The sequence below is a fragment of the Phycodurus eques genome, chromosome 11, assembly GCF_024500275.1.
Source record: "Phycodurus eques isolate BA_2022a chromosome 11, UOR_Pequ_1.1, whole genome shotgun sequence".
Classification (NCBI taxonomy): Eukaryota; Metazoa; Chordata; class Actinopteri; order Syngnathiformes; family Syngnathidae; genus Phycodurus; species Phycodurus eques.
The window spans coordinates 28,422,858-28,436,130 of record NC_084535.1 but is presented as its reverse complement, the minus strand read 5'-3'; the positions used below and the strand labels follow the sequence as shown (position 1 = coordinate 28,436,130).

The following is a 13,273-nucleotide window of genomic DNA, read 5'->3' as shown; positions in this document are numbered from 1 at the left end:
GTCACAGGGCACATATAGACACGGACAACCATTTGCACTCACATTCAGAGTGGGACCTGAACCCACGCTGCTCGCACCAACGTCAGGCGAGTGCACCACTACACCATCAGTGACTGTATCATGTCATCTTTTCTTTTTCAAAGGTGAGCAATGCAATCAATTGAGCTAAAAAAAGAAAAATGGGTATAATACTGTAGGCGGAAATGAATGTGCACACACTTACCTAATGTGCTTGCCATCCTTCTGCAATGAAGCATTACATCGATCGATTTTAACAAAACCTACTAACTCAAATGTATCTAACCTCACTATTTTCATTCATCTAAAAAAAACAGCCAGACTTTCAATATAGCTGTCAATGACACCACAGAACAGGTACTGTAACAGGTAATGTCCTCGTCTTCTACTGCTGACGTCACAGGCTAACGTGTCGTTTTCAACCAAAATGTGGCCGGGCCAAAATCTGTCTGTAAATCAAATATGTCCTTTTAAAACAAGACAAAATTGACTAGTGTGTCGATTTTGTTTTTTGCAGACATAATTTGTAAGCCTAGAATGATGAAATCCTTTTACAAAAAAATACATTTTTATCAAGAGTGATTATAGTTTAAAATACAGAAAAGAATAAAATAAATCTGACTTCTGAAATGAACACTTAACATCACTTTTACCTTGACTGAAGACGAAGAGCGGTGAAGGACGAGGAGAGGTTATTGTCTGGAAGGGGAATCCGCAATTTTTGTACTAATTTTGGCAAAGCGTTCTTTCTTGAATTCTACAGTGTTTCTCAAATTCTTTATCGAGTCAGCACTCAATAAATTAGTGCAAAAAAAACGTTGGAACTTCTTCTGATGAATACGTGGGGTGATGCTGACTCTAGAAAACATTTGATGAAGTTGCGCTTGCACATGGGATGCTCACTCAATCAGTGAAGTCGTGCATGTGAATGGAATACTTTTTGAGAGGGCGGATTCCCGGAAGTGAGTGGCCGAGTGACACGGGCAGGTGGATGAGTTTCATATGGACCATTTTCAACTATACAAAAACCGAGTGGATGTACCAAAACTGGGACAAATTTTGGCCTAAAAAAACGGAAGAAATCTTGGGCATGCGAAAACTGAGGTTCCACTGTATTAGGTGAATTTTACAGCTGCCAATCATATACACAATATTGGAGAAAAGAGGACAAAAGTAGAATTGCAACCTCTAAATGGCAGGAAAATATGAGACACTTTGCGAATTTAGTACTGTATACAATCTCTTGACTCCTTCAGAATAGAATCAGGAGGTTCAATAATGATATGAATTATATGAACAGGTAAACTGAACCTGGAAAATGAGTTTCCCCAGGACAGCTTTACGCAGGTACAAAGCTCTGTCGATGATCATGGTGGTGAACTGGATGAGAAGCATCACCAGAAATGCTTCTGGAACCTGGTCCTCTGACAAGGTGGAGGCAATATCAGCTGCTGCACTGTGTTTCTAAGGAAGCAAATACAAGAAAATGATTCAAATGTGACATCGTGCCGGATACCAGTGATTCTCAATTGGTACGTCGCGACCCAAAAGTGGGTCGTGGACACATTTTCAATGGGTTGTCGGACTTTAACTGGGGGGCGGGGGGGGGGGGGGGGGGAGAAAATGACCATGTTTTAATTTTAATTCACACTCCTAAACCTAGGTGGGGACAATGCCTTGTAATGCTAATGAACTACTATGATTTTACAAAGAGAAGAAGAGCTATGGTTCATTTTCAATTGCAACGTGCTCATCAGTATCGCCAATGGCGAAACGCAAGTATGACACAGATTATATATAACAGGTTTTTTTTCAATATTGATGACCAAAAAAAAAAAGCGAACGGCCTCATTGTGTTTTGTGCCTCAACGTATTGGCACAAGAAAGCATGAGGCCATCAAAACTCATGAGGCATTTGCAAACAAAACATCATTCTCACAAAGACAAGTCTGTTGAGTACTTTCAAAGAAGACACAGACCTGAGGCCATCCCAAAAGTGTCTTACATCTTCATGCTCGAAGCAGGAACAGGCACTCCGTGCATCTTACGAAGTGGCACTACATATTGCCAAGTTGAAGAAGCCACACACAATTGCAGAAGAGCTTATTTTACCTGCAGCCACGGATATGGTGAGACAGGTGTTTGATCAATCCACACTAGATAAACTTCAAAGTATAAGGCTGTCAAATGACACTATACGTAAGTTGGACAAATTGAAGCCATGTCGGTTGACATTATTTTGCGCTACAAATGGCCGAAGTTACGGACATAACAAAAGCTGTTTTACTCGTGTATGTAAAAGGTGTGGGATGGAGACCGACAGGAACAATTTCTCTGTTCATGAGAGCTCCCTACCACAACAACGGCAGAGGACCTGTATTTGAGTTTGGTGGGCCTGAACTGGGATCACAACTGATGCTGCCGCCTGCATGACAGGCAAAAACTCGGGGGTCGTGAGGAGAATTCTTTAGAAAGTTCCAAATGCAACTTGCAACCATTGTTTTTTTTGCATCAGGAGGCCCTGGTAACAAAGGATATGGTACCAGTGCTTCACGGTTGAGCGATGTAATGCTTTCAACAAAAAAGAGATCATCGCGGGCAAGTCATGTTTCATAAAAATGACTCGACATGTTCTGTCCAGAAAGGCGGCTGGACATCGCAGGAAACACAATCATGCGGCATCTGAATCTGAAACTGCTGGAACGGTTTACAGACTATTTTCCTGAGAAACAGAGGAATGATGAGTGGATTCGTAACCTCTTTGGAGTCGACATGGAAAGCGTTCCGTTGCCCAGCAACAAGGAGAGTCAGCTGGTGGAGCTGGCATGCGACCGCACACGCAACAGAATTCACTGAGGTAAGCCTCTCCCTGTTCTGGTGCATCGCTGTGATGACTGGATACCCTTCCCTTCCCACTCAAGCATTCAAGAAAGACCCTCCTTCCCTTCAGCACTACATATTTATGTGGGTATGGCTTCTCAGCCTGGGTTCAGCTGAAGACCAAAGACAGAAACAGACTGGACATTGAGCATGACCTCAGAGTTGCCTGTTCACATCCCCAATTGTCCCAATCATTCTGCAAAACTCAAGCCAAGGTTCAGTGTTATTCGGTATTGACCAACTGTTAAGGCCAAGGCAGTACACCAACACGGGACGTGAACATAGTACAGCACCAGACTGTGATGAATTCGACATTCATTGCAGCCTGGTCATCCTGGAAGGGGGATCCCCCCCCATCTGTGGTCCCTTCTCAAGGTTTTGTTTTTTCCCCAAATGGGGTTTTGAGTTTTTCATTGCCCGATTGGGGGGGTTTAGATAAGGGGATGTCGTCAATCATTGCCAACAGTGGGCCTGTGAAGCCCTGTGAGACTCGTTTGTGATTAAGGGCTATACAAATAAACTTGACATGACAAGTCATTTTTGATTGAATTGTACTTGAATGTCACGTTGATTAATATTTGGTGTATGGATTAAAAATTGCTGCACCTTTATTTCATGTTTGTGCAAGGTTACTAAAGTTCTCAAGATTAACATTGTGTTTTTTTTTAATTAAAATTCAGCCACTTGAGTGTTAAAGGGAACATTTTCCTCTCGACTATCGTTACTGTTTATTTTATCTTTAAACTTTAATTTTGAGTCTATTGGCCCACTGTCATAGTTTATAATATGTCGGGTTCAAACTGCAGCATTTTCATGAAATTGGGATGTTGAAATCTGGGTCGCGGCTTGTCTATAAGGAGTGACGGTGGGCCCTGAAGCCTGACCAGTTGAGAACCACTGCTGTATACTATTCTGACACTATTGCTTTTACTCATTACAATTAGCTATTAATTACTGTAGTGAGGAGCGAATTTCAGAGGCCATCCATCGTACTGTATAAGGATTTTCCCTGGCTGCATTCAGGATGCGGTCCCTGTCAGTGTAGCAGAGGAACTTCATTCATGGCTGTGGGGCGAGTTGTCTACCATCAGGCTGGGGTCCTGGGCGCCCGAGGCAGTGAGATCTCATCAACACTAGGGGGAAGCTGCCAGGTTAGAGAACCACATTGGGATCTTCTCCGTCAGGAAGGCGAGGACGCTGTCCTTCTCCATACACTTTTTGAGACTGAATACCAAAACGTTGTCTCTGCGGGATCTGTCTTCGAGATCAACCGTTTTTTTTATTCAGAGCATGCAGGCCTGCTCTGAGACTGCGTGTTCCACGCCCAACTCTATGCGTATTTTACCCATTACGGTTCTCTGAACGTCAGTTTTCTGCCTTGATGTTGACATATATTTAGTGGATTTTAAAAATGTCAACATGCACCTCCGTTTGGTTTGAAAGGAATGCCCAGATCGGTAATTTTTCAATGTTTTGGCAGGACGCTAGACGTCGTGGCTGTCAAACTTCCTCACATGGTTACGGCCCCACAATTGCTCTTGAATTTCTTTTCATCCTGCTTGTTTCATTTCAAACACAATGTGGTGGTGTACGAAGGCAAAATCAATACATTTGGATGTGTAACATCTTGGTAATTACAAAGTCAAACTCAAAGAAAGAATAAGCTTGGTGGTGCCACGTAAGGGTGGGAAGAAAAAAAAAAAGCCTTAAATGGAAATGGGTTGGCCACGTTGCCCGAAGAGCTGACAAAAAGGTGGATCACAGAAACTATCAATTGGATACCGCTGGACACAAAGCGACCACGGCCAAGACCTAAACGTAGATTGATAGATAAAATCATAAAACACACCGGAATACACTGGCAACAAATTGCAAAATGTCATAGTCAATGGAAACGTGAAGGCGAGGCCTTCATCCTGCAGTGGATAGATAATGGCGGATTATTATACAGAGCAAGCGAATGTAATCCAGCTTGTTGTACAAAGAGCGTACGTTGGCTAACACGATGGTGGGAATTGCTGGCTTGTGTGGTTTAGCCGGTAGCCTTGCTCAGGATACCTCCGCGCTTGCCCCGCTTCTGCTTCCTCCTTCGCCATTTGTGGATGCCTCCACTGTGGGCGCGATGCAGGAGTGGGGGTCGGAGTTGTTGTCGGCACCCGGAGCAGACCGCGGTTCCGTAGCTCCTCAGTGAGAGAAGACTAACTCCGTAAAAGTAGTTCTGCCTGTGTCGAGCAGAAATCTATCTCGCCTTGGGACAGGTAGACTTGACAAAGTCGGGCTAAAACACTGACATATAAGACGAAAGACACGAAAACACCGTTCGCTTGGGACAGAGAGAAGCCGCTGCGCATGCATCCACCACCATTACTACATTGCGGTGGCTCATAAGACTGGAAGTAGAATAATCGGATTCTACTCGTGATTTCTAGATTAAATAATTACATGTTATAAAAGACCCAATTCTCACGAGAATTATCATCTTTGCGTATAGATTATCTGATAGTACCTTGCTCAGTGGCATCTCTAGTGCTTGGGAAGCAAACCAGCACCTCTCCAGCGGCCAGTTTCAATGCCCATATTTTTCATCTGCAAGTCTTTGGTCTTAACAGAAGGACTGAGGTCTGCAACACTTAAGCCTACAAGCTAAGCCATGTCCTGAGGGAGTGTGCTGCTGTGATTCCATTCACTGATTTCATTTCAGTTTGGGTGCATCCATTTGGAAGCGTTCTGGGCTTAACCACAGCTAGATGATCCTCAGACAGACCCTGAGTGATTACATCGCAAATCTGTCACAGAAATGCCCAAGGTTAACTCAGGGGGCCTTGGAACGCACTGCTCGCGGAGGGTTGCCTGGGTTTTGCTTTCTGCCACAGTGACCACACTCAGGATAAGCAGGGTATGAAGGATAGATGGAAAACTTTTACTTACCCCGAAAGCCCAAAATCCAAACACAATGATGATGAAGTCAATAACATCAGTCAGGAACATGAGTGCGTAGACATCAGTGGCAACACGATAATCACCTTGGAGAATATCAATGAAGAAACCCTGAATAGACCTGTAAACTCCCAAAATCCTGTCAAGCAAGGCAGATGTGTTACACTCCCCTCCAAATGTATTATAACAGTGACATCAATTTCTTTATCTTTGCTATCGAATGAAAAGATTTGTGTTTGACATCAAAGGATTAATATGAGACAAAATATTTGAGAAGTTTCAGCTTTTATGTCCGGGTACACTGGAACCAAGATAAAACGGACCCCGATATAACAGATATCCGATAAAATGGAGCGCCCGCCGGGACAGAACATCCGTCCGTCCATCCATTTTCTGTACCGCTTATCCCCACGCGGGTCGCGGGCGTGCTGGAGTCTATCCCAGCTATCTTCGGGCGAGAGGCGGGGTACACCCTGAACTGGTCGCCAGCCAATCGTAGGGCACGGGACAGAACAATGCGTCTAAAAATAGTTTCCATTTGTCACTTACACTGCCGTTGACAAGGTCTGTTAGTTCCAGAACTGGCCTCTGTTGTTTACTGGCTCTATGGCGCAATGCAGGCAGAGAATGGGACTGACGTATATCCAGATCACACATATACAAAAAAAAATACGTTGAATGTGGGGCATAGCCACCGGGCGCTCGCCTTCGAGCCCCACCTCCAGGCCTGGCTCCAGAGGGGGGCCCCGGTGACCCGTGTCCGGGCAAGGGAAACCTAGATCCATTTATTTTGTTCTTGATCGGGGTTTTCTTTGTTGATGGTTACACACTGTAAATGAAGTCACGCAGGCAAAACCCAAATCTGAGATTCAGCGCAATTTATTTTTTGAATAATCAATGGGATATGACACACCTGGCGAAAAATAACCCCACACACACTTGTCAGTCACACATTCCAATACTTTTGCCCACATGAAAAATCTGTGTTTATACAAAAGGTTTTGTGTTTCAATGAAAGCTGTAATCTAAATATCTTGTCTCATATTCATTTTTCTGTTGTCAAATTCAAATATTTTCACTGGCATGTGATAGTATTACATGAACAAATGTCAACGAGCAACTCTGCCACTTTTTATCATGAATAGTGTCAACTAACCCACAAATAAAGGCTTGTTTAAGCTTGCGTCTGACAGTCTGTATTCTATTTGTGGCTCCTTCTTTCCTTCTGAATTTCCTCTTCTTTGCTGTTAGGTCTTTGCTGGGATCTGTCTTCTCAGCAGTGGGTTTCACTAAAATGGTCATAACAACAAGCCCCAGATGAATACAAAAATAGAGGAACAAAAAGGAGAATGACAAATGACAGATTTGTCATTTTTAAGATTTGTAATGTTTCCATTTTACACCTGATATCCACAATGCCCCAACCCTGAGCCTACCGCAGCTATCCTCGGGCGGGAGGCGAGGTACACCCTGAACTGGTCGCCAGCCAATCGTGGGGCACATATAAACAAATTTAAGTTGCTCCAAGATCATCCCAGTCCCCAGGAACCCTACAAATTTGGGACTGAATGACTACAAGCCTTTTGCTCTGATATCGGTTTTCATAAGAGCTTTGAATGCCTCGTATTGGATCACTTGAGATAGCTAGATAGCTAGCTAGCTAGACCGACCGACCGACCGTCAGAGAGATAGATAGATTTTTATTTGATTAGCTTTCAGGAAATCAATAACGATCAATTGGCCACTGTTTTTGCCGCGATTGAACATTTGAATCGCTGGCGCTCACCGTTGCAACGTCGCACCTTACAGCCAATCAAAATGCTTTCCCTCACGCTGAAAATACTGTACACCGAGACACCGAACATTTGCGTATATAAAGCATCAACTTTTGTGCTTTACATTAATACTTAATGTGATGTGCCTGTTGATGAAAAAGTGAAGCTTGTGACCAAAATGTATGCAAACGGCATGCACCTCGCCGGGTACGTTCAAATGAATGGAATCAGTGAGACTCCTTTCAAATATCCCCACTCAAGCTTTAATTCTCGCGTCCACTCTCTGAAGCAACCTGCCTCTTCCTTAACTATTAATCTATCTTTTTATGGCTTAAGAAATGTAATAAAGTACAATATACTATGCGATGGCGTTCGACCCCTTTGTTCAGAGTGCAGCAGGCCTAACAGAGACATCATTTTTTGATATATGCTAGTTCTTGTCTTTGTGCTTTGTGAGAACACCAGTTCCCCTCAGATCATGAAAACTCTCTCTGATTTTAAACAGCTTTTGAATAAATTGTTGTGTACTTTGTTCATTAAGTTTTAAATATATCATACAATCAAATATATAATCATAGTCATAGAATTTAAGAGTATTTCAATTGATACATAATGCACTTGTCTCATTCATTTTTTTTGTTGTCAAATTCAAATATTGCAATTGTTCTTTGTACTGTATTTAGATAAATGAATGATTCTTATGCGGCACGGTGTACGACTGGTTCGCATATCCGCCTCACAGTTCTGAGGACCCGGGTTCAATCCCCGGCCCCGCCTGCGTGGAGTTTGCACGTTCTCCCCGTGCCTGCGTGGCTTTTCTCCGGGCACTCCGGTTTCCTCCCACATCCCAAAAACATGCACGGTAGGTTAATTGAATACTCTAAATTGTCCGTAGGTATGAATGTGAGTGCGAATGGCCGTTTGTATGTGCCCTGCGATTGGCTGGCAACCAGTTCAGGGTGTACCTCGCTTCCTGCCCACAATTCGCTGGGATAGGTTCCAGCATACCCGTGACCTGCGTGAGGAGAAGCGGTGAAGAAAATGGATGGATGGAATGATTCTTATAGCTGTTTTCTGTAACTTAAAAACTTGTTTTTTTTTGTGTTGCCTCATATTTTAACACCGTAAATCATGTATGGGAGTAATAGTGAGCAGTAAGGTGTATATAATGATTTCATATTCAAAACATCCTTGGTTTTACAGAGGATAGCTATGGTTTTTGAGATTTAGTTTTTAACATATATGTGGACTACACCCTGAACTGGTCGCCAGTCAGTCGGAGGGAACATATAGACACGGACAACCATTTGCACTCAAATTCCCACCGTCACTGAGTGGGAACTGAACCCACGCAGCCAGCACCAAAGTCAGGCGAGTGTACCACGACACCATCAGTGACTTTAATATACCATATCCCGACATTTTTTTCCATTAAAATAGAACCCCAATTCCAATGAAGTTGGGATGCTGTGTTAAACATAAATAAAAACAGAATACAATGATTTGCAAATCACGTTCAACCGATATTTAATTGAATACAGTACAAAGACAAGATATTTAATATTCAAACTGATAAACTTTATTTGTTTTTAGCAAATAATCATTAACTTAGAATTTCGTGTCTGCAACACGTTCCAAACAAGCTGGGACAGGTGGCAAAAAAGAGTGAGAAAGTTGAGGAATGCTCATCAAACACCTGTTTGGAACATCCCACAGGTGAACAGGCTCATTGGGAACAGGTGGGTGCCACGATTGGGTAGAAAAGGAGCTTGAATTCACAAGCAAAGATGGGGCGTGGTTTACCTCTTTGTGAATAAGTGCGTGAGAAACACAGTGTCCTTAAACGAACAGTTTAAGGACAATGTTCCTTCATCGTACAATTGCAAGGAATTTAGGGATTTCATCATCTACGGTCCATATCATCATCAAAAGGTTCCGAGAATCTGGAGAAGTCACTGCATGTAAGCGGCAAGGCCGAAAACCAACATTGAATGCCCGTGACCTTCGATCCCTCAGGGGGCACCGCATCAAAAACCGACATCAATGTGTAAAGGATATCACCGCATGGGCTCAGGAACACTTCAGAAAACCAATGTGAGTAAATACAGTTCGGCGATACATCCCTAAGTGCAACTTGAAACTCTACTATGCAAAGCAAAAGCCATTCATCAATAACACCCAGAAACGCCACCGGCTTCTCTGGACCCGAGCTCATCTAAGATGTACTGATGCAAAGTGGAAAAGTGTTCTGTGGGCCGACATGTCCACATTTCACATTGTTTTTGGAAATTGTGGACGTCGTGTCCTCTGGGTGTTAAATATATTGTAGAAGTTATCATTTATTTGCTTAGCTTGCATGAGTATTATGGACGATTTTGAGAAAGGAAGATGTCTCACCTTCAAGAAGATGACTCAGCAGGAATCATCCGATAGAAGGGCGCCTTGACCAAGGACGTGGTCGGGGACGTGGCAGGTGTTGGTCTCATGTCTTCACCTTGAAACCCTCCACTTAGAATGTTGAGTCTTGTAGCTTAGTACGTTATGTCTTGTAAAACCTCCCTATTTCAAATAAATGCAGGAGCGACGGGAGAGATTGTTTAGAGCGTGATGAGAGGCTGTAATCTGAACAATCTCCCATACGCCCTCCTCATGAGAAAAAGAAACAAGCGTCTTCATTCCTTTTGTGTCTATTTTTTATAGGTGTTGGGTGAGATAGATCCAACACCGGGCCAAAGAGGAAAAGAACCATCCGGACTGTTATGGACGCAAAGTTCAAAAGCCAGCATCTGTTATGGTATGGGGTTGTGTTACTGCCAATGGCATGGCTAACTTACACATCTGTGAAGGCACCATTCATGCTGAAAGGTACATACAGGTTTTGGAGAAACATATGCTGCCATCCGAGCAATGTATTTTTCATGGACGCCTCTGCACATTTCAGCAAGATGATGCCAAACCACATTCTCCATGTGTTACAACAGCGTGGCTCCGTAGTAAAAGAGTGCGGGTACTAGACTGGCCTGCCTGGAGTCCAGACCTGTCTCCCATTGAAAATGTGTGGCGCATTGAGGAGTAAAATACGACAACGAAGACCCCGGACTGTTGAACAGCTGAAGCTGTACATTGAGCAAGAATGGGAAAGAATTCCACCAACAACAAACATGACCCTGTCCCGGCTTTTTTTGGAACGTGTTGCAGCCATAAAATTCCAAGTTAATGATTATTTGCTAAAAACAATCAACTTTATCAGTTTGAACATTAAATGTCTTGTCTTTGTCGTGTATTCAATTAAATATCGGTTGAACATGATTTGCAAATCATTGTATTCTGTTTTTATTTATGTTTAACACAACATCCCAGCTTCATTGGAATTGGGCTTGTACTTTGATAGTATCAAATGTTTTTTTTAATCCAGAAAAACACCAACAGCAAATTCTTTATATATGCTAGTAGATATCCCATCCACAAATTCCATTACTGCCACTGAAACAGCAGACATTCCAATAGTTTTAAACAGTTGACTCATAATTTCATAGTAACACTGCCAATTTTGCACGTCTCTAATGCCATTAGTATAGTGTTTATCGTTGTAGCGCCATTACTCAGCATCATTTGCATAACTGTTGTCGATCAGTATTACTGCACTACTGGAAACTTATTGCTTCACGACTCTCCGTACGTTTGTGTTCATTCCCTACATATATATTTTGTTGTAGTTACTTGTCTGCTGTAGTACTAGAGAAGCTCCAGCTATTAGAGACACATTCCGGATGTGTTTTGACAATAAAGATGATTTGGATTCAGTTCTCATGCTGTGACACCCGGTGAGCACAGGGTGGCTCATTTGCATGTGAGAGAGCCGCCCAAAACTGATATCAGCCAAGTTATTAAACGTGAATGCTAACTATGCAGTAATTCCTTATCGTTTGTGTATTTTGCCCAAAGCATGTCAGTCCTCAGAAATCTGGGAACTGTTTTATATTGTGAAAAAATATCTCCTTGCATGTTTATCAGTGCAGATGGCGTGACTGCTCACAGAGTAAATAACTGCTATTTTGCTTTTTCAATGGCTATTTCCCATTTACATACAGTATATCGTTTCACTGCAGCTGATGCACAGCCCTGTGATTTTATAGTTGGATGGAGTTTAAAGTATGTTCCCAGACTGCACAAACCTTGGGAGGTATGTTTTTTAAGCTCTTTAGGTTTCTTGCGTAAGTGGAGGCCACAGCTTTTCTGTGTGATTTCCTCGAAGTCTTCTTCATTGCGCCCACTCATTTCATCCTTTTTCAGCCTTCTTGGATGATTCAGCCCAGACATACTTTCTCTTCTGTCCTGGGATGCCGATGAGTCAGCTGGAAAGGGCTGGACAGACAACGAGTTAAACATCTCAGTAGAAAATCAGTCAGATGATGGCCAATGTCCGTAATAGTTTTTGTTGCTCTATTTCCACATACCTTTTCAAGTTGTTCTAGGTCAGTAATATTTAGGTTTTCTGTGGTAGACGCTGAGTTCAATCTGTCTCCTCTGTTATTGACTCTTTCCTCCTTGCCATTCCCTGATGAGTTACTTTGTTCCCCCAAAGGGTCTTTGTGGTCCCACAAGCCATAACGCTGTACACACATACAGTCCAAAGACATATTTTTGTCTGTTCCTGTGAGAGCACCTATTGACATATAGTGGAACCTCCAAAGTCAAACGCTTCTTAAATTACATAATTTGGAGGTCAACCACATTTTGAGGGATTGCGGAAAATGTATCAAAACGTGGACAAAATACTACACAAATACTTGGTTCTTGAACTGTCATCATGCGAAATGTTTAATAGCTTTTGTTTTGAAAGGTTTCAAAGGGGTTTGAACAAAATTGTGACACAGTCATATGAGTCAAGTTGATTTGCAGTGACTTAAGGTTATGTGAAAACAATATAGGTATTATAAAGACGTGCATATAACGTCTTTGGTCTGGTTCTCCGAGAACCCAGGATTGTTAATTAACAAAAGCTACAGACCCTTTCCAAAACAAAACAAAAAAAAAAATATATATATATATATCATGGAAAAGTTTATGAAAAGTTAATAATTTCCATAATTCCATTCAAAAAGTTAAACCTTCTTAAATTACAGATTCAGGGCCCACAATGTAAACAATTTCAAGTATTTATTTGTTTATTTTTACATAATTTATGCATCCAGCTCATAAAACCTGCAAAATCAGGAATTTAAAAAACTTTGAATACTGTGAAGAAATCATCCCAAATTTTGCAGGCCATACCATAAATGTTTTAAACAGAGTGTCAGACTAATCAGCTACTAAATTCAAAGCACCTGCACAGGTTTCCCCAGCTATCATTAAATTGCTTCAGTTTGGTTCAATTGTCTCAGTGGGGTTCAATATGGGGGAGACTGCAGACTTGGCAACTGGCCAGAAGACCAATTATACCCTCCATAGGACGGGTAAGCTATAAAAGTTCGTAGCTAAGTAGGCTGGCTGTTCACAGAGTGCTGTGTCCAAGCATATCAATGGAAAGACTAGTAGAAGGACAACACGTGGCAGGAGAAGCACCAGCAAAAGAGATGTCCGCGGGCTTCAGCGGCTTATCAAAGAGAGGATTCAAGAATCTAGATCCGGAAAGAGTGGAATGAGGCGGGAGTCACAGCTTT

At 42.4% G+C, this 13,273-nt stretch overlaps 1 protein-coding gene across 1 annotated transcript in view; it reads right to left on the bottom strand.

Annotated features, from left to right (window-relative positions):
• piezo1 (piezo type mechanosensitive ion channel component 1 (Er blood group)) overlaps window positions 1-13,273 on the bottom strand; it is a 190,040-nt gene that overhangs the window by 29,146 nt on the left and 147,621 nt on the right. The window contains 5 exon segments of the mRNA XM_061691070.1: window positions 1,330-1,482; window positions 5,827-5,974; window positions 6,992-7,124; window positions 11,786-11,975; window positions 12,068-12,223. Coding sequence (XP_061547054.1) covers window positions 1,330-1,482; window positions 5,827-5,974; window positions 6,992-7,124; window positions 11,786-11,975; window positions 12,068-12,223 — 780 coding nt within the window.